The 27820-nt window shown below is 40.8% G+C and overlaps 1 protein-coding gene and 2 long non-coding RNA genes across 4 annotated transcripts in view; 2 read left to right on the top strand and 1 right to left on the bottom strand.

Annotated features, from left to right (window-relative positions):
* Positions 1 to 1334: 1334 nt before the first annotated feature.
* Positions 1335 to 27820, top strand: part of LOC145449103 (uncharacterized) — a 70936-nt gene continuing 44450 nt past the window's right edge. The window contains exons 1-4 of one of the 2 annotated variants that reach the window (XR_013918135.1): positions 1335 to 1565; positions 16289 to 16639; positions 17371 to 17556; positions 20861 to 21027. Coding sequence is in view for 1 of the 2 variants with exons in the window: in XM_080327576.1 (XP_080183702.1) it covers positions 1424 to 1565; positions 16289 to 16639; positions 17371 to 17556; positions 20861 to 21027 (846 nt within the window). In the remaining variant the exon portion in view is untranslated. The remainder of the gene's footprint in view (positions 1566 to 16288; positions 16640 to 17370; positions 17557 to 20860; positions 21028 to 27820) is intronic. The other variant, XM_080327576.1, reaches the window with a different exon arrangement.
* On the top strand, positions 9796 to 14387 carry LOC145449131 (uncharacterized). The gene is made up of 2 exons (XR_013918147.1): positions 9796 to 10919; positions 12788 to 14387. It is a non-coding gene; the product is annotated as an uncharacterized LOC145449131 (long non-coding RNA).
* On the bottom strand, positions 13563 to 25903 carry LOC145449129 (uncharacterized). The gene is made up of 2 exons (XR_013918145.1): positions 25699 to 25903; positions 13563 to 14037 (listed from the first exon to the last, which is right to left on the bottom strand). It is a non-coding gene; the product is annotated as an uncharacterized LOC145449129 (long non-coding RNA).

Raw genomic sequence — 27820 nt, 5'->3', positions numbered from 1 at the left:
CACATTGTACTGCTCAAATGAGTTGTAACTTATGCGGATGGCACACCTTGACTTCCATTCCAAACAGAGAGAGTTGAATTATTGGCCAGTCTTATCGCCACGAAGAAATACATACCCAAACATCAAACGTTTTCATTGGTACTTTATCACCTGTTAGGGTCTTGTGTGCCTCGGACGCGGATCAATCCAGGAAAACATTTGTAAATGGCACTTAGATGAGTCTACTACTGGATGGAACGAATTCAACAACAGCGGGCTATAGGGCCGCGGGTTAGATAACAATTAAACAGAGTAGAATGAGGATTGAGCCCAGTACACTCGTCGCACAGAAATATGCATTGGAATCGATACTCCGGACATACAACAGCGATGGTGTACCGTTTCGGGCACACGACAACGTTCACAAAGGAGGGGAGGACGCAACTGATTTTGAACAAATGACTCTTCAGTAGGGCTGTTCAAAAATAACTTTTTTTCCTGAATCTTGCTGGCTACGTGATTAAATCGTTTCGTTGCCTTAATAAACGACGCACACCATATTTGAGTTCATTCCAACCGGTTATCGCGGATTTCGTACAGTTTGAATAAGCGTTGCAATAAACCACAATAATTTTGACCGGCAATCGGCAGATTAACGATCATAATTCTAACATCTTGCATGACGACGCAAAATCGAACAAAGTCTGCAACATCGCACCAAACAGTATTGCCGCGGTCAAGGTTGTTCTGAGAGGCATGACAAGGTATTGCGCGAATCATTTCGTGGCTTAGATTTGCAGAAAGTCAACTCAAGGCAAAACTATATAAAACACTTGATAGATGTATAAAAATTACTATTTTACTAGCAACAAAATTTGTTCTTTTCGTGGTCAATTCGAGAAGATGTAGTAACTATTTAGTAACACGCTCAAGTATAATTTGTCTTCTATACGCATATAAGATCGCTACAAACGTAATACGATTTCCACTGAAAATATTATATTGACTTTAAATTCAATCGGAATCGGAAAATAATTTGATAGGACTTCGCTTGGCTCGGATCACTTTGAAAAGTTTTGTGGCTTGAGTGATAACTGGAATAAGAGTTTTTTTTTAAATCAGGCCGCTTTACTTGACTCGTGTCAAAATAGGCAATGCTTCGAAATGAAATGTGACTGAAGGGCATTTACTGGATTCAAAATATGTTTGATGATATGGTTGACTGATAATGATATACACATATATCTCCTTTCGATGCTAGCCTCGAGATGCCTAATATTATCGCTCCTCCTTCCTTGTACGTAGCTTATGACACTGTGTGTAAGTGCATAAAAGTCCTTCCATGACTCAGTTGCGAAGATATGCTCACTTGTAGCTGTATTGCAAGTAAGCAGTAATAACTATATTGTGTACAGCGCCGTTCCGAGAAACCAATGATTAATATATGCCATTGGAGAAGGGTAGGGAATTTATGTATATCGCAAGCAGTATGATCGTGTATATCGTAATTATATGGATGGGGACAGTCGTTGCAGGGGATACGGAAAACGATGTGCCTCTTTGGGAAATCAAATGCAATACATTTGGTGAGTAAGTAGCCTAGTGCAATGAAGTTTAAAATTACATATACCAAATCTGATATGAAGATGCAATAACCTGAGCTGTACTCATTAAATTGTGCCTTATCATACAATTCAATTGTTTATGATATACCACAGCGAAAACGATGACCGTGGTATTTACGTTGGGTCATAAAGGTACATTCTATAATCCAAATCAGTGTAGGTAAATCCATAACCCCACCATCAACCGTAATCAAGGCATATTAGTCATATTAATTCTGTCGCTCATATATAAATGACTTGTATTGGTTGGTTGAATGCAATGTTGCCGCAGAATTATGATTAAAAAAGTGATGTCAAATAGCTATCTTTTTCCATAGACGCACATTGCACGTCTTATGGCAGGGGTCACCAACACGCGGCTCCGGAGGTCATATTTTGCGGCCCGCGACTTGATTTGAAATTTCAGAAGAAAGATTAGAAAATCATTTTGAAATGCTGAGATTGCGACTACAGTTTTAACATATTGTTGTTTCAAAATAAGATATTCTCCTGTGTAGAACGTCACTCGTCGTCACTAGCTGAAACGGCTTTGTCGATGGCAACAGCATTCCACCAAGGGATAATAAGCTGATATGAATGGGCATATTGCCATGCCGTGCATCGGCCCAACACTGCCAAGACCGTGACACTTAGAAAATGGCATAGGTAGTGGTTCTCAAACTCAGGGCGCGGATATGCGGTCAACTGAAAAATTTTCGCGCTCGGAACGTTTTACTTCAAATTCATAGTTATTGCTCTGTGGATAGTTTGGAATTCATATTATAGAATTCTCTCATGAACAGTCATAACCTTCCATGCCATCAAACTATTCGTTGGGATTGCTAGCATTCTGGTTGCATTTCGTGATATGACATTTTTTAATGTCATAAAAGAGGGGGGTACTAAAAAAGTTTGAGAATCACTGGCTTCGGGCGTCCACCCACAAGATCAAGCTCTACATCAGTGGTTCCCAAACGGTGGGGAATTCCCCACTGGTGGGGAATTCAATGGTTTCTGGTGGGGAATAGACGCATTTGTTCAAAATTATATACAAGACAGTCTACATATTCACAGAGACACATGTGCATGTGCAATTACCCTTACCAGTTAAGTGCTCTGGAATGTATGTATCGAACGTTATATTGCGTGTCGTTCACAAAACCTCATTTTCAACTCTGGCTGGCCAATGATGGCGTCACAAACGCATCCAGCACGACTAGTTTGACGTGAAATAACGCTTTCGCGAAATTTTGAGCGTCACTGGTATCGGTTCACAATACGTTTTATGTTGCACTTATAGGCGATTGTATTGCGTACTGGTGTGGTTATGTGTCTTGTGTAGTCAAACCAGCAGATACCGATAGATGCTCTGTGATGACAAAAGTGCTGGATAGTGGGGAACAGGACCGTTACTGCCGCGACCCCAAACCCACCCAATTTAGGGGGGCGAACTCGAAGAGGCCCGAGATTATTTCGGTAATTAACATAAATTAAAGTATTTTTTGGAAATTTATGTCACCTTTTCAAAAAATTTTCGTGCTAGGTGCGCGATTCAATTTTGCCGAATATCTGATTATTGGGTACCCTTCCCCCAATACGGTATATGCAATTCCCGATCAGATTTACCGATTTAAACATGAGTTATATAAATTTTTCGCGCTTCGCGCGTGGAAAGTAGTCGAAATAAGGCGTCGCTCGAAACAGTAGACCCATGTAGCTGATAAGTAGCGGGGAAAACGCGTACAGGCTCAGCATGGCTGATGGGGTTGTGGGAGGCTCCGCCCCCAAAAAGTTGGGTTTGTCACCCTGTGAGAGCCCAAGATCAACGTTTTTCGGCGGGGCTGACGAAGTGGTGTTACGGTCCTGGTGGGGAATGAAGGCTCAGAATAAATCTGAAGTGGGGAATGAAGACAAAAAGGTTGGGAACCACTGCTCTACATGGAGATGGTTATTCCGATAGGTAACTTATCTCCCTAGCCCCAGTATCGATTCCTTAGTCGCTGATAAACGTTTCCGGGTATCGTGTACAGCTCAGAGTTCAAAATATAATGAAATTGATGACAATGATTTTTGTTGTATTTGTATTCATTTAATAAAATATTACTTCTTTTGTGGTCACTATGCCAATCGCCTATATGTTAGTAGCACTGCGTTGACTATTTTATATCGATACTGAATTCATGCGGCCCGCGGCCGCTACGAAATTTGAAAATTGGCCCGCGACCCGCGACCCGTTTTGAGTTGGCGACTCCTGTCTTATGCAATGACTTATATTGGTGACGGACGTAGAATTCACACCTTGCAGCGACACCATACACTCCTAGCGAAAAGACGAAAAGAGCGTGTATTCACACCCAGAGGGTAGAAAAGGGTGGCACACGAAAACAGAAGCTAATAACTCAGAATTATACATCGCGGTGATAAATCCTACGTGCCTATACGTGTATGCTGGATTAAGATATTCCACTCGATTTAAACCGCGGTATAAGTCTGAGGTAGGTTCTGCATGGGTTCGTGTGCTATGGGTGTATATTCACACTCATATATCAAGGGTGATACTCGGGTGGAAATACTCAATCTTTTCGCTACGAGTATACCATCCTCCACGATATGTGTGCCTTATGACATTGAATCGATTCAGTCGTACCACTAGAGTCAGCGTCCACTACTTCACTTAGACCACATGTTATTACCTTTAACTGCACCTGTAGATGCTATTTTTGTGGTTTTTCTTGTCATCTCTCCACCAGTGTTTCTCAAACTTTCATCGATCGCGTACCACTAGGCTCTTGCATGATTAACATTACTCAAATTTACCCGTATAAACTAGTTATTTGCGGTATTACTACCATACCCACGGCCGAAACATTACTTTGCAAGGCCCCCCTCAAAACGTTGGTCTTCCCCACATATGATCGTAAACCTGTCTTCAGATGGCAATCGCTATTAGACTATTCCGCATCTGCTGCCCATGGACAATTGGCAATAGGCAGGGGTTACCAGATTTGTCCTCCATCAGAAAGATTTGTCCTAAATCTTCTTGAAATCGAAAATATCCTCCGAGGACATCTAAATGTCTTCCTTTTTTGGAATTCATCATCCTATACAGTTTTGACAGCCAGGCTAATGAACACGCACAATTACAAACGCCATAAATGATGCAAAATCTGCAACGTGGATGTTCGAACGGGTCTTCAGGGATCAAGACTGGAAAAATAAGCTATTTTAAAACACAGCAGGATTTCCCGTGAAAGTCATCGAATAAGCAGTTTTCATGTCCGGTAATCCAACTTCTGTGATTTCGACGAAGTGTCATCCTCCCGGATCCCAAAATGGGCTATATATAGTGATGTTTTCCGTCTAAATGCGGATGCAAGTTTCGGCCAAGGTTTTAATTGGATGGTAACACAATTCCGGAACTCGCATGTTGACTGAAACTTCAAAAGTCTTGGTGAGAGATAGAGAGAAATGTTTATTGATTCGTCCCACCGTAAATAAAATAACATTAGCACAGGAAACAACAAAAAAATAAACTAAACGTTGTAATACAGGGTCTCTGGCAATGTTCCCTCTAATTTATGAAGAGTCTGCGCACACTCACCAACTTACTGCGCAGACCCTTGGACAACAGTGTGTAACGACTATAAAAAAAGTCATCTCTTCGGATTTTTTGTGCGCAACTTGGATTTTCTGTGCGCAAGAGACCTTGTCAGCACTGCGCATTTGCGCACGTGCGCAGCTTAGAGGGAACATTGGTCTCTGGTCTGATCTGTGTCGTGAAGAAGTAATGGCCGGCGCAGGAATACTTATTTTATTCATAAATATTGCGTATTTTACTTAGGGCGCTGCTACAAAAGTAGATAATTGGTTTTACTAAATCTCGCAGGGCGCGAGGAAAAGTTGATGTGGTTCGAAATTTCCCACGGAATACTCTATAATTTAGGCTCCCCTTCGATCTCCCCCCTAATAGGCCTTTTGCAGGACTTCGATCACGTGACTAGATACGCATAGCAACCGCAAATTGGTTAGCAAGCTACTTTCTCGCGCACCTGCTTCAGTGCTAAATATCGCATAGTGTACTGTTGATTTCTGGTTGTAAACGTTTCGGAAATTTGTTGTAGAAGTCATCAGAGATTTACCTATGCTAGATGTCAATCGGAATAACTAATTTTTTACGTTCTTTAATAATTTGCACTTCAGCTTTGGTTTTATATACGCAACAATCGACATATGCGGCACTGTGAGGATTTTTGCAGTTGAACCAAAATTCATTCTTGGTGCAAAAGAGATACTAGTTATCCCGACCACTACATTTACCACTGCATGAATGTCCACTTCAGAAACCCCAATGGTGGCCAAACCGATCGCATCGGTGACAGCGTAACGGTGACGGGTTATAGGCAGTGTTGGGATGACTCGAGTCATGACTTGACTCGAGTCAGACTCGAGTCACCTTTTTCGTATGACTTGACTTGACTCGAGTCACTTTGCTAAAATGACTCGACTTGACTTGACTCGGCGTATCAGAAATGCGATTTGACTCGTGACTCGGAGCAAAATTCACGAGTCAATTTCAAGTCATCAAGTAATCGGTGTCGATAAAAATCACTGTATCTTGCATATGTTCGAATTGTTCACGAAACGCTGGTGTAACCCTTGAAAGCGACCAATGATTCAATGATCGAGCGTTTCACCGAGCCTCGATTGTTCTCTCATAAATAAATTGATCGCAAACGAAGTGATCGAAGCTTACAGTTACGTTGTCGTAAACTCTAGTATTAAAATGATAAAATAGCAAAATGTCTATTTCTATTCTCTGTTCTTACCTTTACCGAACCTCTTGTTTTATTGAAATTGAATTCGAATATAGTGTACATTGTCCTCAACCATTAGCGCAGGCTCGAATTTTATCATATCTATGTGTGAATAAGTAATGTATTGCATCTTATCAATTCGTTTCGCTATTCTCTATTGTGGTTGGTAACTATATAAACTAAGGCTATGCAATAACTTACGTAGCCTAACAGTTCTACGTGTATGTGAGCGATACAGCGCCTTCTTGCCGGTATATTTCACTCTACATTCGTTCATTGGTTCGGACTCAATGATCACTCAATCTTTATTTCAGACAGCTAGCAAATTGCAATGACGTAATCATGCCTCATACTCCGAAAAGGCAACTTGACTTGAAATGTGACTTGGCTCGTGACTTGACTTGACTTGACTTGACTCGAGTCACCTCCAAAAATCGAGTGACTTGACCTGACTCGAGTCACCTTTGAAAATCGATTGACTTGACTTGACTCGAGTCAAAATGTGCAATGACTCGGAATGACTCGTGACTCGAAGATAGTGACTTGATCCCAACACTGGTTATAGGGCCTGGTCCTAAACCTATGATACGATTAGCTGACGCTGTCGGGTACCTTCTCACTGTGAAGACGCAGGAGAACTAAAGGGAGGCAGAGTACCCCTTCGTGTCGTTTTTCTTCAGGCGCTTAACAGATGACACTCCTACGTTGGAAAGTTCTTCGACGAGTTCGGAGTCGGAGATACCCAGAGGTACCCCCGAAATAACTGCTCTGCTTCTATAACATCCGCTAGGATGCAGAGACGTTTTGATGTTGATTATACTGTTGCTCACTTTATCGGATAAGCTGCAACATTGTAATAGCAAGTACGCGTTTGTACTTGCTTTGTAGTTTTACAAGTTGTCGGGAGATCACCTGAATGCAAAAGACCAACAGGTGATAAGCGCCAAATTTTTCTTCTGATAAACAACAACAACAACAACAACAACAATAACCTGAACTCGAGGGTCGAGGGCTTTCATAGTTACCGATTAGCGCGAGAAGCGCTCTGTGGACGACGGTAGGGGGATGAGCCTCATCGAGGTACCTTCACCAGATATGACAACTCTCAATTCGCCAACTGAATTTACGTCTTTTGACTCAGTGATTTCATCAGGAGTTACGCTAGTAGACGGAACTTGCTGAGTAGGAGAAGTCTTCCTTGATCCCTGACTAGCGAAATCTTTAGCAACAATTTTCGCCTCAGATACGTAGACATCACTATCACTTTCGCTGCTCGAATCTGCTGCATCACTCTGCAGTTTACGCTTCCCAGACGACTGAGCCTCGATGGACCCCTGCTTAGAGAGGACTTCTGCTAATTGCTGACGAACCCGAGATAGGTGATTGCTCCTGCGAAGGCTGGAAAAGAGGTCCTTACACGATGACGACTAGAGCAAGAATGTTTGCTAGTCGTTCTCGAAACGTTTTATACAATGAATGCAACATAATAAAAGTGGTACTTCTATGGGGATTACGAGACAATGTGGTATAGGTAGGCCTACCTAACCGAAAAATGTTACTTGATAGAGAAAAACACTTTTACTTCAGCGATCAAAAGTAAGTCAAAACAATTGTCTGATCAAAGTCAACAAATTTTATGTTCGCAATGTCGTAATTACACCAGATCGCGAGGGTACGGCACGCCGTGCGATCGTCGGTATCGCCATCCCAGTCAACAAAACGGGAAGCGATCTCCCGGCGTATAATGCGCATTCGATGTCAAAATGATGCTTCAAAAGAAACAATGTTCGCACTTCTGCCCCAGACTTATTAACCCGTTGTTGCCGTCCATTAACCCTCTCGCTACTGCATCTTACAACCGCTATCAGCCCTATCGCTACCTGAATCACTGTTGCTTTCTGGCAAACATACTGACCCTTATGTTGTAAGACATCACTATTTGACAATATCTTTTCATTATAGTTTTAGTTATAATAAAATCCATCACGAGCATACATACAAAATACCGGTCAAATACAGACGGACAGCCAGCCAAATAAAATGCATAAAACAACATGTTGATTTCAGTCGAGATACAGAAAGATCTTCTTTCCGGGACAAGTTTTATACAACTATTCCTGCTCTTGCATTGAAATACAGACAAAATCTGGTTTATCAAACAAGTCTGTGCCTTGGCGGCAAGAATAGGATCAAGCAACGCGGAGCTACCATCAGCAGCCTACTCACTGTGTGGCACGCTAACTTCATTCAGAGCTCAATTGTGAATGGTGTCTCCCAATAAGTTTAGACTTGGCGTAGTCTCGGTTATCTGGGTAATTCCACTGGCCTCATATTAGTGCAATGTACTGTCAGCCAGATATCTTTAGCAGCCGCTGCAGGTTGAACCAATGCTTAGAGGACGATACCTCATCAACTGTTGCCTTCGCCGACGCTGCATTCTTTTCAAATCACCATCAGACTTATATGGATATTTGGGCATATCGCAATCACTTCTTGGCTTCAGTCTCCATCGTAAAATAAAGGCTAAATATAGCAACAAAATAACTCGTAGATTAACTGAAATGAGTATCACAAACTGTAATCAGAAGTTATTACAAATATAGTATTTGGCTGAACAGTTGAAATGCCAATAATAGCCCGAAATATCTCTTGCTCAACTTATTTTTTTTTTTTTTTTATACGGCTCTCCGTATCCGCCGGCGTTTGGCGGCCCTCTCTTAGGTTAGGGCCGCCTCCCGCCGGGGTCTTTATTACATTTTTTTTTTTTCCAAACTTAGGGTTCAAACAGTTTATAAACATAATTTAAAGGTTTCTTCTTGTTTATTTTACTCTTATTTGCGTACTCTTGTTTCTAGATAGCTGTTTTTGTAGTTGGTATGTACCTTATTACAACCAACTACTCCAACATCAAAAGAGTGTAGTGTATTCCAGACTTCCGTTTGCGGATCAGAGATTGACCGCCGGAAGCGAGTGGTTTGGTGGCTTTCTGTCGAGCCCCCCCTCCCCCCCTGAGGGTTTTTTTTCACTTTTTTTCTCTCTGGTGTTTGTTAGATTAACCAGACTCTCGTTTGGAACCCGAGTTGGTCTAATATTGTGTTTTCTTTTCGATTTACGATATTTCTTCTAGATACAGTATTATTTTTTCAACCCATTCGCGTATTTCCGGGTTCGGCGTTATTCTCTCGAGTCTTTTTTTCATTTTTTTCAGGGTTTTCTTTTCAATGTCCTCACGATCTACTCTTTCGTTGTTAATGTCGAGCGATATTTTCGTGTTTATGGTTTTTCTCTTTAGGATTGATGTTAATATCCAGTTAATTTTATTTTTTTCATTATTGTACATAATTGCGTCGTTTGACAACGCAACGCAGAACTTCATTCATATTCCCTTCCAACGCTATAATCTCGGAAATACAATTCGCCGGTATGGACGGAATATAATTATAGATAACTAACCTACGGATAGATACCCAACACCCGTCGTCACGCTTGCTTGCTCGGAGGAAAATACCGCTCAGCAATCTGAACGCAACGTAATTGCCAATCCCATAGCTGACGACCCGAGCGCTCAAATTGAATAAAGTTGATCTTATTTGAATGCTACTGTCGCACTGATTCCGAAAATATACATTAAAATCCGATCGGGACAATGGGACCGCCTCGAAATACACCTCAAAGTCTGAAAATTGGCATTGTTCTGAACAATCGAAGACACGCGGTATTGAGGAGTATATTGAAATTGTCAGCAATACCTTCAACAACTACAAAATTCCTCCACTCACAATGACAACTACAATCGCCACTTTGAAAAATTTATTGAGGAACTGCGGGCAGCCCTCGACACATCTTTCCCAATTAGGAAAGTCGACCGCAATGCAAGGCGCTTGAAATCATAACCCTGGATTGGTCATGACATACTAGTTGCGATCAAAACAAGGGATTGGATGCATAAGCATTACTATCTGCAAGGCACAAGCGAAGGAAAAAAAGTGTACAAAAAATATGCAAACCAAGTGACGCATATGAAAGAAAATGCCAAAAAAGCATACTTCCAAAAAAGATTCGAAGAGTGTTCCAAAGATCCCAAGAACACATGAAAAACCGTTGGAGAAATTATCAACCTAACTAAAGGCAATGCTCCCAAGAGTGCTGCTGACATCGAGCTACTCGAGAATGGCAGCATGATCAAAGACTAGCTTGCGGTGGCAGAAAAGTTCGATCAGTATTTTTGCAACATTGGTCCGGATCTTGCAGCTTCAATACCAAACTCCTCCGATGACTTTCTCTCGTACTTGAGTCCTGGCCCTCAGAAATCCATTTTTCTTGAGCCGACAAGTGAAGGAGAAGTTGCGATCATATTATCTGAAATGAAAAGTAACAAAGCAGTAGGACCCGATCTCATCCCAACACACTTTCTGAAGCTAGTCTTTAATATTATTGGCGATGTTATATGCATTTTCTTTAATGAGTCGATACGTCTAGGCATTTTTCCAGATGCACTGAAAACTGCCAGAGTAATGCCAGTGTTTAACCGATTGGCGCCGGCTGCAATTTTCGAAAAATTTTACTTCAATTTTCGAAGTCGAAAATCTGTACCTTAATGGGATTGGACCACGTCAAGCGGGGTGTCGTTCGGTTCAGAACTTCAACGCGCATCCGATTGCGCCACTCAAATCATTTCGAGCGCTGTGTCTGGCCACTTATATCAAGAGCAAGCCGAGAATTCATTGATGAGAAACGTATTACATTTGCTGTACTCTTTATAAACCTTAACATGGATATCTGGTGACATAGACTTCTTGTGAATCATATCGGCGAGGAAATCATGATTATGGAGATGGCTCAGTCGATCTGATACGCCATAATATCGCCATTATCCAATAGATACAATACTGACGGTTTGCACAATAAACACGCGCCAGGCCGCAGAGTGAATGAGTCATCGGCGAGTGGGTGAGTGACGCGCGTGTATTTATTAGGTAGCGTAGCCTTCTTGGGCATTTACAAAGCTTATAGAGCACGTAAATGGGTCACTTTAGTATTGATAAACGGAGATTGTCAAGACCTAACCATAAGGACAAACCACAAACGCATATCTTACTACTACGTAAGGTTTATGACGTTAGTTGGTAGCACTTCATACAGACATGATACACACGTTTGCGGGGAATACACAGCGTGTCGAATTGGTCTTGTTGCGATATATACATCACTATTAGCTGTTAGTCTGATGTAGATATAATCTTATGGGCATGTACTCTCCACAGAAACAATCTAAGAATGTCTACTACCGATAAAATTCAGGATATAACACACTATGTTACAGATATTCGTCCCTGCGTTTGACACTAGTGTGGTAGTCTGCAGGAATTCTCTTCACGATTTTTAGAAGCGGCCTTGGGGTGACATAGGCATAACTAATGTTGTTTATTTTGGCCTCGAAGGTGGAGATTGGCTAGTTCTATTGAAAGAGACAATCCGTAAATGTCTTTCATTACTACAACGAAAGATATATATCGTTATACGACAGCTCTTTGTATATCCAGATGAACACTTTTGCGTAGGTATATGCGCTGAGTAATATTGTGTTTATTCCGAATTATACTTGACTATTAGCCATTATTTAGAATCGTATAGGCAGCAACTATTCACAGACACAATCTATGAAGGTATATCACTATTAGAACTCGATACATATCCCGTTTTGTGACCAGTATTCATCCATCTGCTTGAAGCTGGTACGGTAGGCAGCGAGAATACTCTTCCCGGTTTTCAAATGCAACCTTGAGCGATGCAGACATGACTAGTATAGCTGTTTTAGCAAGAAAATCAGAGGCTGACAAGCACTATTCATAGAAACAAACTACAACAACTGGCTATGACGAGTAAAACCAAATATACGACAGGGTATATGATGGGTATCGGGAACGCGCGTTTCCGCGAAATGATGCGGTCGGCGGATATCTTTGTCACGCGGCCTATCACATAGATTTATAACACCTTATATGTAACTAATATCAGATACGAAGATATGTGTGAACTTGTATGGACACTAGCTTTTCACAGAAAGAAACAACTATGCTCTAAGACGGCTAGAACAAAACATACAGTACGTTATCTGAGAGTGGTCAATGACGCGCGTGTTACCGAGACAGTGTATTTTGCAACATATTTATCTACGGTATTTGATATCCGATTTCGACGTCTTAGATATAATATATATCAAATTATATGGTATCAATGAACTTGCACAAACAATATCTATCCGCAGACATGAACAGCAGCGACCTAGCACGATTAGAACGGGATATATATAGTGGTTCTAATACAGTACACTTCCCTCTAACGGCAAGGGGTAAAAATACCCACGCCAGCGGGAGACGGTTAAGAAAGGCTGTAAAAAGCTAATTTCGAACTACCGACCAATATCTGTTTTGCCAAATCTTGCCACGGTTTTTGAGAAACTGATTGACTGCAGACTCAAGAATTTTTTTGAACTGAATGCAGTACTGTCCCCGACTCAGCATGGATTCAGATCAAACCACAACACCAACCATGCAATACTATCAATTGTAACGGACTATTACAAAACCATCAAGCAAAAAGAAAGTGGCTGCAGCATTTTTATCGACCTCCGCAAAGCTTTCGACACAGTTAACCACAGAATCTTAAGATACAAGCTAGAGCACTATGGAATCAGAGGTATTGCAGCAACTCTACTTGAAAGCTACCTGGCAAACCGCAAACAATTTGGTAAACTGGGGACATTAAGAACGACTACCAGAAATATAACTTGTGGAGTGCCACAAGGCTCAGTCCTTGGACCGACTTTTTTCCTCATTTATATTAACGACATTGTTAATGCATCTTTATTCCGCACAACCCTATTTGCTGATGATACTCACCTTTTCATTACCTCCAACACTGTCGATGATTTGCATGCATCTGTGAATAGGGAACTCCCAAAAGTGTCGAGATGGCTGCAAGAAAACAAACTAAGTTTGAATGCAGATAAGACCGAGATGCTCCTTTTAAATAATGCCATTCATAGTTTCACTGTGGACATCAATCATAAACAAATCTCCATATGTGACTCAGCAAAATATCTTGGCGTCACCATTGATGCCAAAATGTCCTGGAAGCAGCATATTGAATGCACAATATCAAAACTAGCTCGGTGTGTGGGAATAATGACCCGTCTGCAATCTTTGGTTTCCAGATCAGTACTACGAACCATCTATTTCTCTCTTTTCCACTCTCACCTGCAATATGGAATCGTAGTATGGGAAAGTGCATGCACAACATTTTTGTGCAGAATTCGAACCCTGCAAAACCGTGCGATACGGCTGATCTCATCTGTACTTTTACGTACCAAACTATCGCCTTACTACCGTAAGCACTGAATTTTGCAAGTTGACAAACTATATCGCTTCGAAGTATCAAAAGTCATTCACAAATATTTTTCCAATAGTTTGCCTCCTGTGTTTAATGACTTTTTCATACCTGCCAAAAATGTCCACTCCCACTACACGAGATCCTCGTCTAAAGGAAATATCTACTTACCCCCACCCAATAGCAACCTAACTAAGAGATCTATCGACTACTCGGGACCTATCATCTGGAATGCATTACCACCACACATCCTTGAATTGCCTTATAATAGATTCAAAAAAGCCCTACTTGATCACCTCTTGTCGTTACACTAACACTGTTGCCCTACCTCGCCCAGACATTGCTTCATTGATCATTTGCTACCATCGTTTAATTTTTCTTCTATTTCATTTTTTCAACTACTGTAACCTTTTTTACAGCCAGACTGCGTAGAGTCAAGTGTACCTGTTTGATGTTGGTGTGATCAGACTAGATGACCTTCACGGTCTTATCGATCATTCCTATCTAATACCGAATACTGTGCAAGCATATTTTCTGTACCACCATCACTGCCGTGTGTTATGTATTTCGGTTGGATGAAAATAAAGACTCTCTCTCTCTCTCTCTCTCTCTCACGCAAGGGTTATTGTTATGGTCATTGTGGTGCGTCGATGCGATTGTCTGGAACAATGCCGATTTTCAGACTTTGAACGCTATTTCGGACTGGTTCTTTTGCCTTGATGAAAGTTTAATGTATATTTTCGGAATCAGTGCGACAGTAGCTTTCTAATAAGATCAACTTTATTTAATTTGAGCGCTCGGGTCGTCAGGTATGGGATTGGCAATTACGTTGAGTTCAGATTGCTGAGCTGTATTTTCCTCCGAGCAAGCAAGCGTGGCGACGGGTGTTGGGTATCTATCAGGGTTGTAATGACTCGAGTCATGACTCGACTCGAGTCCGACTCCAGTCCCGTTTTTCAGATGACTCGACTTGACTCGAGTCATTTTCTCAAAATCCTGAAATGACTTGACTCGACTCGAGTCAATTTGTGTATTGACTCGACTTGGACTCGAGTCATTGCGCATGACTCGAACCAAGTCATATGACTCGAGACTCTGAAGGCCAAGACCGACGTTTCATTGTAATTTCGAGGAATAGTAAAGTAATCACACTATTGGGATTTCGTCTCTTGGTACTGGTACTTAAAAATGCGTCCCGAAACTGCTAAAAATGACGAAAATTAGTATATTATAAATTCGAACCATTCGATATCACCAAACAGAGTTATAAAAAGTGGATTTAACAAGCCTTTAACTCGAAACTGGCAGTCAACACAATGACTTGGACTCGACTCGAGTCATAATACTATGACTTGGACTCGACCCTCTGCTCAGTGACTTGGACTCGGAGTTGACTCGGGTCAAAACTATAAAACTGAGATTGACTTGTGACTTGGTTACAACCCTGGTATCTATCCGTAGGTTAGTTATCTTAGGCTTACCATACGTCCTCTTTTTTGACTTTTTTGAAAGTGTCCTCGGAAGACGCCCTTTTGTCCTCTTTTTTGAGATTTTGTCCTCTTTTTTGAAAATTTAGGTCAGATTTAGAGGAAATCGCGAGTGATATGCCGTAAATTAGCGCAGAAGTGAAGCTATTTCGGAGGGAAAAGTGGTGATTTAAGCCCTGAGCGAAAAGAAGACCTTTTTTTTAGTCATCCACCTGGCAATGTAGAGAGGAAAGCGGAAGTGATGACCTTTTTTTTTTTTTTTTTAGTCAACCGATCACGAAGTGGGAAAAATTTACCGGTTTTTGAGAATTCTTCTCCAGTTTTGCATGTCTGAAATTTCTGAAAAAGTGTCCTCTTTTTACATTTCCAAAATATGGTAAGCCTAAGTTATCTATAATATAATTCAAACTTCAAGTTTGCAGCGGTAAACAACATCCGATGACTTATGACATCATAATCACTCCACGCTCTAGTGCTCACGAACCTGGCAATGCTAGGTAGAAGAAACGTCACGCTGAAGCCGCGTGATAATCAAGCGCAATTAGATTGGTTAATAACGCTGACATCAGTCTCTCTGCCCGACCGATGGAAAAGGAGAACAATCGATCTTTCGAATTCGAGAGCGATCAGTTTTTGTACATCAGAGGTGCCGCCTCACTGTAATGTCAAAGCGGGTGTGTTCACTTCTCTCCTGCACTGTCTTCGCCTGGTTCGGCATTGAATACACACACTTTTGTTGACTGGGATCGGAAGTTACCGGCCTGGCAGGATGTATGGCGGATTCTCCTATTATTCCAGATTAATAGTTATAGTCAGAAATTGCTATTGATATAATTGTGAGATATGATTTTCATAAATATTTTTATAGTAATTTGTTATTGACTTGAAGTATTGGGAAGTAGTATGACTGAGCCTTGTCATTCCATGAAAATCCCGTATTCATGAGCATTTTTGGAGGCTACTGCGCGGTTTCTTAGAGCAATTTCATTCTGACAAAATCATTTACGCGTTTCAGAAAATGTAACGAGAGCTGTCGGATCAAATTTTTCCGTCAGTCTCGTAAGTGCCTGCGACGTGGGTCCTTACGGATGTGAAAAGAGGTACGTCCTTCAAGAATTACATCCAGGAACTGATGTAGGTTCAACAATCAAAATCGCTGTAGTAAATGCGGCGGCAACTGGTCAGGAAACAGGTGACAGAGTGGCATATTACTATGCCTATAACCAAATCGGAACCGTACGGAATATGTCGGTGATTTTCAATTTAACAATTGAAACATCTGATCTACCTGCTACTATCAGATTGTTGAGTCGTGGCCGGCGAGGATGTTCCAGGTATACTTTATTCGCATGGATCTCTTTTAAAGGTAATGGAATTTTTCCTGATACGTTAGGTTCAACTTCCGATGTGTACACACTAAATTCGTGTTCATTATCACGCATTCAATCATGTGATGTCGTTTTCTAATTGCGAATAATGAGTAATTAATTCCAACGTTTGCGAATGGTACCCGAAACCAGTATGAAGGCCTACAACTCGTATTATGTTGCCTCACACATGTTCGATAATTTACGTCAGATATAAAAACAGCGAATCCATAACACGCCATGACTTTTACCAGTGAAATAATTCCGAATATTTTTCGAATCAAACTATAATACTGACTAAAACTCAAAACACAGTAATCTGAAAACATTGCTGTTTGAAACCTAATATTATTTAAAAAGATGCTTGATAAGGGAAGACCAATTCACCGTGAAAACACATGCGTTAACTTGTTGCAAAAGAATAGCCACGTATTCTCTATATAATTAAAACAAGTAAGCCAGAGATACAGGCCTATCTGGACGGTAACTACAAAATCAAAGATTTAGACATGATTGCTTTTAGAGCATACACAGTAAAAGAATTAAATCCTAATTCGTGTTCCTGTGGAAATTTTTCAAGAACTACGTTTTACTGTTAACCTGTTCTGCTGACAAGAAGCTCCATATTGAAGATTGACTTGATAAACTTTAACATCGCTATGTATCTATGTATTCATTTGTAGTTGATGATTGGCGAATCCAAATAACGTGATTAAATTGTTGCACATAGGTTGTGAAAATACAATGCTGGCGGTTTCCATACGCAACGATTCCATTGCACGGTATTTGGACGTTGTTGATATTGTGTGCCCCGAGAATGGCCGGGCTATATTCAATAATGGAAGCATGGCTTTGCAGACACAATGTCTTATTAATACTACTTGGAGAGATGCTGATAATGTCATCTGCCTTTATCGTGAGTATGGTATCATTACACATCCTAAAATTATAGTGAACATGAACGTTAAATAAAATCTCCATTGATATAACGATTGGAATCACTGAAATGATCCCGTTCACTCCGGAATTCCTGCCGAAGGGTGACTGTGGCTTGTGTTCAGGTTTGCGTTCACTATGTTCACATAGAATTTTGAAAACGGTTCACGTTCACACCAACCAGAATTTCCAGGGGTTCGCACTAGGGATGGTGCGAAGGCGAGGTTCACGTTCACAAACGAACTTTGGTAGGATCAGCAATGTGAACCTTTTTCATATATTACAGTTCTTCACGTCATTTTAACATCTTTGATTGAAAGTCTTTGCAATTCAACTTCGGACCACTCTATGTATGGCAATGGCAACAATAAACGACCATGCTCATCGCCAATCTCAAAAGTTTTAGTTTCATAATAATTTCAATCAATTTAAAACACCACAAGACTGCGATACAATAAAAAGATAGGAAGATGTAGAAACTACTTGGAATAAACTCGCTGAAGTCAGACACCTGCCCGGGCCTAGGCCAGACCTGGGCAAAGTGCGGCCCGCGAAGCTATTCTGTGCGGCCCGCGAAATGTTGTTTGAAATTCAAAATATAAAACTTAATTTTTAATGTTGCTGCGTGGACCAAAACCATAGGATGTATGAACTGAACCGCAAATTTGTTTACTAGCAAGCCTGTTCATTAACATGACGTGATTACGCAGCCTATACGTAGGCTACCTCCAGTGGTGGCTTTTGGGGTGGGCGAGGTGGGCGGTCGCCCGGGCCCCTCCTGGTCGAAGGGCCCCCCTCTTTGGTTTTAGCGCTATTTTCAGGGGTTTGTAGCGGAAAGACGGGGAAATCCTTGTACCAATTAGAAGCTGTGATTACATACTTATAGGGCCCCCGGAAGTCTCGCCCAGCCCCCCCCCCAATCGTAGGGCCACCACTGGCTACCTCACATGTTTAATCCAGATTCGAAATAAAGTAATAATGCAGAAAATTGTGCCGTTACAATTAAGGTCACAAGAAGTCACCAAATCTTCTCTATTGTCATTGCCACATTACGCATTAAACCGTCTGTGTTTCAAATTGTTACGCGATGCGTTTCCGAATCCCTAATTCGTAAAACAATTCAATCAATGCTCGTGATTTCTATGAGTCATCATCACCCACAAGTATGTCAAAAAAAGAAAGCGGAATTTTGAAATTCAAAGAAAGTCCGGAGGAATAAATATTTGTTTACTTGAGTCAGCGGTATCCAGTCCTTTTGGTAGTTTGTGCCGTGTTTAACGAGTATAATATGAGTCGGTTCTATGATAAAAACACGAAGACATCCATATACTCGGTCAAGGGACGGCAAATTTTGGAAGAATTGCAAGCTTGGCTCAACAACAAGGCCAATTCACCCAGCTGTACACTGCTCGGAATCCACTGACTCAGACAATAAGCTTCATAGTATTCTAAGGACCGTAACTGCCGCACCCCAAACCCCCCAAATTGGGCTTGGGCGAGCTCGAAGGGCGCTCAAAATTATTTCGTGAATGAATATAAATTATAGAGTGTTTTTTTTTCTTAATTTATGCGACTTCTTTCAACTTTTTCTCGCCCTACCTGCGATTTAGTGATCAATGGATGTTAGAATTGGGCATTTCGGCGTCAGCCATTACCTCGCCACGACGCACCAAGACATATGAAGTTTTGCAAAAAAGGACCGCCCTTATGTTGACCGAAAACCACGATGTCCAATTGTCCATAGGGAATATTTGGCAGTAAAGAAATACCAATTTGGAATCGTGTGGGTCTTTTATTTTATGACACTTTGGCGATACAAAAATAATCGCTCAAAAGTAGTGTTAAAAACGTGCATCCCGATGGGGGTTTGGTCTGGGGAAACTTTGGTTTATACCTCGACAGAGGGCCCAAAACCAACGTTTTTTTGAAGGGGAGCTGACGAAGTGCTGTTCGACCATCCCACATACATTTTAATGTATGGGTAGAAAAACGTGGATAGGGGATTAAAGAGAGTTCAAAACGTATCCTGATTAACATTGTTTCGAAATATGACGGCGAATAAAAATGTTATTGGTAATTAACCGTCACTTCCTCAATCTCTAATATCAACACATCCACTGAGCACCATTTAGTGTAAATCACTGCTTTCAATTTTGAAATAAAATCAATACATTGGAGAATACAGCTAAAATTTATGATTTGGCCCGCCAACATATTTTCGGTTTCTTATTTGGCCCGCGGAGAAAAATAATTGCCCACCCCCTGGCCTAGGCGATCTAAAGGGGAGCTTTTCGTTTGTGAATATTTAGTGACTCTCTGCTGTGAGCCTGATCCGCAATTACACGAAGATAGTTAGTCATGAAAATAGACATAATTACTGGTGGTATAAACATTGAAGGTGTCACCATTTTCTCTTACTCATCCAGACGACAGGTGATTGAGGCGAGGCACTGCCTCACTTGCGTTCCCTGATCGAACCTCACTGGACATTTATATTATACATACTATCGATATAATATCGCAGGTTTCAGCCAACACGCGGAGGCTGTTGTTGCAAACAGGATTCTTGCCGCCGGCCTTTTTAACAACACTGCGCCCGCAGTCGCATGTTGGTCGAAACTTCATGTGCATCAGTCTGAGTACCGCAGCAATGTTCGGCAATAAACCGGACCCGAATAGTTAGGCATCCGCAGGTTTTATACCCTTGAACTAAATCGAATCCAACCATACCTGAAGCGATATTAGGAATATACTTATTAAATCGCGAGTAAAATTTCTGTAAATTTTACATACATCATTTATTGGGAGCAGTGACGTTAGAAATATTCAGGAATCTAGCAATATTGAAGTGCAAGAAATATTTTCTGAATGAGAACGATTCTTATGAAAGTACTATATACTTTGTTCTGATTTGCATAAAAAATGTTTGACCTCCTTCAAGCTTGCCCCCTTCGGCAGTTTACGATGCAGTAGTTACGGCCCTGTATGCGTGGCCCGTAAGGATCAGATCCATCATCCACCTATTAGGCACCACCATCTTGACTCGATAGATAATGTTATTTAAATTTATTATGTATATTGAAGACCATAATTGAGTAGTAAAGTTGGAGTACTAACTAGGGGAGCAGATCATTGCCAAGCGTCGAGAAATCAATTTCAAAAACTCGCAGGTAAAATCCTGAATACCGCGGTTATTAAGACTCTCTCTCTATCTATAGCCTATAAATGCATCAGAGAATGTTTTTATTGTATGTTCAGCATTCGCTCATTACCTTGTATTGCAGCTATTTCTGCTTCGCTGGTAATTCGCGATAAGCCTTATCAACGAACATTAAACTTGGAATATATCCGGTCAGCGTCAGATCTGAGCAATTTGCATTTTTTTAAATGTTCGGCGAAGAGAGGAAGGCTCATAAGTGATGTTGCGAAATTCCTGGTTCGAGAACAAATGGTTAGTCTGCTTCACACCTTTATGGATGCTGTTGAATATCAATATCCGTGGTTATATTTATATAATATAGCAAGGTTTGCGTCTGGTGTTTTTTGATTGTTGGTGTATATGAAGTTATCTCACGCAAATACATTTTCCAAGTGTTGACTCCACCGTTCGCTGACATGGAAAGTAATCGATGTCTGCGTACAAATTATAGCAAATACAACTGCATATTTACTACAAATTGTTTGCAAATATTCCCAAAAATCAACTCAACTCTTATCATCGTTGAAGAGACCCACTAAATATCATTCACCTTACTATGTGTGTACCATTGTACCAGTGGCGGCTCGTGACAATATCGGGTGGTGGGGCAAGGGCTGCAAGCGACTTTTTATCAAGATGACGTCACAATGGCGTTTTCCAACGTAAACAAGTAACTTAATGATGGTACGGTAACATGAATTCCCGGCAACAGTGATTTTAACGTATGTGCCACGAGAGGTCCGCTGGTGAGCTGTGACTTGAAGTGTGGTAACTGCGTAAACGGCGTACGGAACAAAGATTCAACACGGTTCATGTTCGCATTAGATCTGACTAATTATCTGCAGAAATGGAAATGACTATAACTCGAGAGATAGCATAAGCCTAATTGGAAAGGTCAACGAATTCGGACAGATACGCAATTGTTATCTCATAGATTGGGCCTGTCCTATTGAATCCAAAACATCATTGCAAAGGACTAAGAATAGCAGCCTCGGAAATTTGGTCTCGGTACAGCATAAGAGATTTTGGCCTTGAAACTGGAGACTGTAACACGACACATACGTTTTTATTACTGTCTTATAGGTCTGCTGCGAAATCGCCTTTGAAAAATATATTACCGAATAAATACGTGGATGAAAGCCTTAAACTTGGTACACTGTTACATGACATTATCGAGAAGTGGCCTCATGGCCCTTTTCGGTATGGTACACTGTCAAAATTAATGCGAACAGACCAACACCGAATTTTGCGTAAAATTTACTGAGGAATAGGCTGATCAAGTGACGAGGGGTTGTACGCAAATGGCTTGAAGGCCACAATTTCACGGTGAAATTGACATTGGAGAATATACGATCAAAGTAAATATTTGAATGCAAACTGAGAATGATATCATCATCTCACTTAACGTTACCGCAGATACACCGGCTTTTGCGTGAAATCCGCAATGTGTTGTAGGCTAAAGTGTCAGATCGGAGCACATCTTTACCATACTCGACCTTGATAACGAAATTACTGCCCTAATCATTGAGTGTCAACCTTGAGACTTGGCACAGCGTTCGCTACTAAAATCAAGACATACCGTGCAAAAGCTTATGACGGATCTAGGTAAGGAGCATCGTTAAAATCAATTGAGACCAATACCGGCTTTGCGTATAATCTGTTAGCGATAAATGACGAGTCAGCTCTCACTCGAATTAGGAAACGAAATTACCACTAACACAGTTCAGTGACAAACTTAAAACTTGGTACAGCGTTCGATACTAACATTAAGACTTACCGTGCCAAATGTCATAACCGATCTCAGTATTGAACACCGTCAAAACCAATGGATACCAATACCGGCTTTTGAGTAAAATCTGTTTGCGATACATGACGGATCAGCACACACTCAACTTCGGAAACGGAATTACTACCCTAAACTTTAAGTAGAAACCCTGAAACTTGGGGCAGTGTTAAATACCACCATCACGACATGACATAACAAGTTTTAAGAGTTTTCATGGTGTGAAACCCCATTAAAATCGACCTATACCAACAAAGGTCGACTAAACGCATATGACGGTAACAGAGTTCAGCTATAGATACGATTGTTACATCACACATTAAGGGCACAGAGCTATCGTGCCCCGGTTGCTCGGTAATTTTATGAATAGGAGAGAGTAAATCACCGTTTCTTTATTATGCGCGGTTTTGAGAGAATAGACAGTGAAAGCTTGTTATGAGCGCTACCGGGGCAAGCCCCGGCTAGGCATTCGCAAAGCGAAAACACAGAAGAGAATTTGATTTTCGCATAGACTTCGCTATATATGGGCATTTACAAGCGAAAGGACAAGAAGTATACGATTTTCGCTGTGATTTCGGTTTATATAGATAGGTGTGCGTCTATAAATGGTAAAGAATTGTTATTGAACAGAATTTTAGGTGGGGCAATGCCCCAGTTGCCCTATAGGACGAGCCGCCACTGCATTGTACGTTGATATACATATTAAAATATTACTGAGTGTCGGTATGGAATTGGTGATCTCCCAAGATACATTGTCCCATCAACGAGACCCCTCGTCCGTATCAGGTTTACGTGATTTGTAAATTGTATGCTGATATAAATTCATTCATTCAGTTGTTGCGACAACTTGAAAATCGTACGATGTATAACGGTGAGAGCTTGTCTTCATGAAAATTACAACGCTATTCCGAAAAATCGATCCCATCATGAATCAATAATAGATTTTCAATGTCTCTTCAAATAGTCGACGAAAGGATCCCAGCAATCAAAATTGTGTTTCGCCGCGTTTTTCAAAAAGTTATCAATATTGGAACGGAGCGACGATATCCATCTACACTTTAAATGCGGCGCTAAGGTCCAAGTTTCATTTGAATTGAACGGCTACTACATCTCCCTCATGCAAATTACTTTCTTTTAAACTAGACGAAAACAATTCTGTCTTCTCTTGGGAAGAAGGCAAATCTCTTATGAGCTCGTTGAAACGTTGCTGGGAAATAGAGTTGCTTTCCAACTTTCTTCTAGATTGTATTATGACACGGCTATGACTGTGGTGTATCTCAAACTTCCTATACCACCGCTGTGTTCAAAATCATAAGGAACAGATACAAGACCGCCATGAGGCGGAAGCAGAGCGGATATTGAATCATGATATGGCACATGTCTTATCGCTGAGTCGATGTTGGGATAGATACCATTTCACACTGACGAGAAGTCAGGCAGTTTTGAATGTGGTCTATATAGGTCCTCACCACAGCATGGGAACAAAAAAAGGTGTGGACGACATTTGTTTTTGCAGCCATTTGTATGAACCAGTGGAGTAAGGTGTAAATGTACAACAGTGGCGGTAAGAAGAGAAAAGTGAAGCAGTGCCTGACAGACATGGGGTGAATACTTCACGAATGTAATCGATTGTGCTTACGATTACTTCTGAATCACGCGATTACTATTACGATTAAATTGTATAAGTAATCACGACTACTCGCGATTACATTTACTTTGCTTCTTATAACTAATCTTAGAAGATATATTACATTACAATATATTGATTGCAATGAAAGGCCCAATGAGGCAACAACTTTCCTAATAGATGACGCGTCATTTGCTTGTTACGTCATAATGAAACTAGCATTGCTCAACTGTATGGAGAACAATTCACCTCACCCTACGATTTGCATTCTTGCCTGGTCCGTAACCCCAAACTCCACAATAGGGTGGGGAGCGAGCTCGAAGGGGACTCAAAAGTATTTTGTAAACCAACATAAATTAGAGAGTATTTGCGAAGGATTTAAATTGAATTTTTTTTCGAGCTCCGTGATTTATATGGCTCTAGATTGCATGATTTTTAAATGCAAACCTCTCCCTTCATGAAAAAGCATGTTATAGGAATAAGCCTTTCGGTGCCGATCATTACCGCGCCACGACACGCCAAACGACATATGCAGTTTCGGCCAACATGCGATTCCACGAAGTGTGCTGCTAAAGAAAAACCTTGGCCGAAACTTTAGGTATGTGTCCATTGTCAATAGCCGCGATGGGTGGGCAAGACTGATACTCGCATCTATCCTCTGAATCCGAGTCCACAATACAAATGCCACCCGGGGCATCCATAGAGGAATGAAGGCATGGATGAATGGATGAATGAAGGCATGGCAAACCGGAGGTCACGATTTATCAACGCATATTAAAGTATATTTATAACAACATACCCGATGTTATAATTATTATCAATTGCGTGCCCCCAGCTCAACAGGCAAATCTGACCACATAATGCAATAACTAGTATTATTGACAAAATTTCCGTGTTTCAATTGAAAATGGACCGCCGTATGAGGTCCAAGACCAACGAACGTAGCGAGGGACGAATTGCTGTTTTGGTCCTGATTCTTGCTACAACCCACGATGACATGGTATATACGCGGATGGCTACGGCGTTAGGTGCAAGTGTTGAGTAAAGGATTGCGAAATAATGAGTGACGCACGTTTCAAGAAGAGTCATATGAGAATATGATAAAGTGAACATAAAATTCTGCCTTCCACCTAATACAGATCTGTAAGCTGCCGTTACGAGAAACGGCAAAGAACGGCCCAATTATCATATATATCAGCAGGTGTTGATTTTTATTGCATCGTTGTGGAAGTCGTAAAGTTTTATTTGACGAGTACAAAATATCAAATCTTTGTCCGGTGACCTACTGCACAACAACCAGCAACGGTCAAACTGTGTTTAACTAAGCATAACCAAGCATTAATGCAATGAATGAATATGTTGCTATTTGAAACGAGGCAGAGTAGTGATTGCTATCCTGCTGCATGGTAGTGGCGTCCGGATTGTATTGATAACCTGATATACAGCATGGAGGGAGTTCTTACAATCACACTACAATATACATCGAATATATATATGTGCTATGTGTGGATACCAGAGGTGGTCAGTAACGAAGTACTTCTACTTTTTGAAGTACTTGAAGTAGATTTTGCGTACTCACACTACTTTTTAAGTAGTTATGATTTTAAACTACGTCTACTTCTACTTGACAGTTTTCAGTTTTGTAGGCAAAAATAAGCGTAGAATACCTACTTACTTACTTACTTACTTACTTGTGAACCACCACTGCTACTTCTACTTGAGTAAAACTTTCGGCGTTACTTCTACTTCTACTTGAGTAGCGACGGTGACTACCTTGACCACCTGTGGTGGATACTTCTTACGCAATGACGTGTGACGCTAATGCTTCTGACGTAATAATGAGCAGTGGTGCTTGAAAATCATTAACCTTATATCACATCTCTTCCTTGCTCACGAATGTTCAATAGTTTACGTTATACTTTTTGTACAAATAGAAAGTAATCGTTCTTTCGCGAAGAAATCGATTTGACATGGGAGCTAGTCGATTACGATTATTTCAGATTTTTTCCGAATGTACTCGATTGCGATTACGATTACTGAAAATGGCGTAATCGTCGTAATCGATTAAGATTACTAATCGTGATTCCCCCTAGTCTGGTGCATGCATTGTTGTCAGTATGAGTAAAGGAACATTTCTGAAAACTTTCATTGATTACAGTGGATAACAAAAAAAATCATCATGGTAGGTGCGAACGTTTAAGGTTTAACGATTAAGCTCGAAAATGGCACTGTTTCTGCAGATTGGCTCTATTTTTCAAGATTCTACCGAATTTGAACAATTTTATGTTATTTTATTATTTTATTCGAACTAGGTTACATTTTATCCTAACAGCCTATATATCTGTGCTGAAATCATGAGCATGCGAGAAATGTAAAACACCTTAAATCGGCGGAATGAAACTGTGCTGCATAAATCTATTCTTTTCCGCATATCGAACACAAAAACACCCAATTTATTCGCCCTTTCATAGGATTCTCCTAATATATTGTAATTTGTGACAATAAGCTTCCTATACCGATTAATGTGCTTGAAGTGAACAACAAATTGCAGTAATTCGGTAATAACAAACCAATTATGCCTGAATCTACAAAACGTCGACAGTTTGTAAGCACAGACGAAATAGAAAAGCAAGCAATATTTTTGTTTGCCAATGAGTATTCAAATATTCCCGTAGAAATAAATCAATAACTGGATAAACATTACTGAAGTTCTTAGATACAACTCTTGTTATTACCTCCAATTAGCTTGAAGTCATCTGCAGAAAAGTCCTCATGTACTATTTTGATGGGGATAGATTCGTAACAGGCAGCTGGCAGTCATAAAGTGAGCACCCTAACTATCTTGATATTTATCTGCCATTTATTTGATTTATAGGAGAAACCTTCCACCTCGTTCCTCACTCACATTTTCCCTGCTTTTGGGGAAGCGATGATACTGAACTACTATGCTCATGCTTATCCTAGATCCAAGAACGTTCGTGAACATCACCTCCACGTTATCCCCACAGTTTCGTTTTTTTTGTCGCCTCAACACAAGTCAAGACCTTCGTTGTTGAGCTGATCCCGAGTAAAAAGTCGTTGGTTCACTCTGTATTCGTAATAATGTTGAGGAGTCGGTGGTACTGGATTTTCCGCAGCATATGCTATTGCCGTCTACATATTCCACTACATCCAATTTCGTAGCATCATTCGAAATCAGATCTGGCAGGGACGTAAAGCTGCAACTGGAATTTAAGGGGAATGGCTAAATGGCTTTAAAACAGGGTAAATGTTGAGGAAGTGCTATGACTTTTCGTTTTTGGTCCAACCTTACATCTCATTCATGTAAAAATACCAATCATCATGGCTCGCACAAAACTACGGGGATTACAAATTGCATCATTTAGACTTTACCTGAGTCCATAAGCACGAAGTTTCAGCCTAATGCTGGCGGACCGTTTCAACGTCATACCAAAGTACTCCTTGTTAGTGCACTTGGTGACATTTCACATATTGAATCGCTTCATGTTCAACGTGCTCTGTTAACCTATGTAGCAAAACAAATCTAGGTCTGTACGGCATTTTCTCTGTCTAGCTATTTCTCAATTTGTAAGAGTTATTAAAACACCCATGAATTAAAATTTCTGAAAATGATT

Source organism: Botryllus schlosseri, chromosome 10 (genome assembly GCF_051294905.1).
Source record: "Botryllus schlosseri isolate E-star chromosome 10, Bs_hap1, whole genome shotgun sequence".
In the NCBI taxonomy this organism is placed as follows: domain Eukaryota; kingdom Metazoa; phylum Chordata; class Ascidiacea; order Stolidobranchia; family Styelidae; genus Botryllus; species Botryllus schlosseri.
This window is presented reverse-complemented; position numbering and strand designations above follow the sequence as displayed.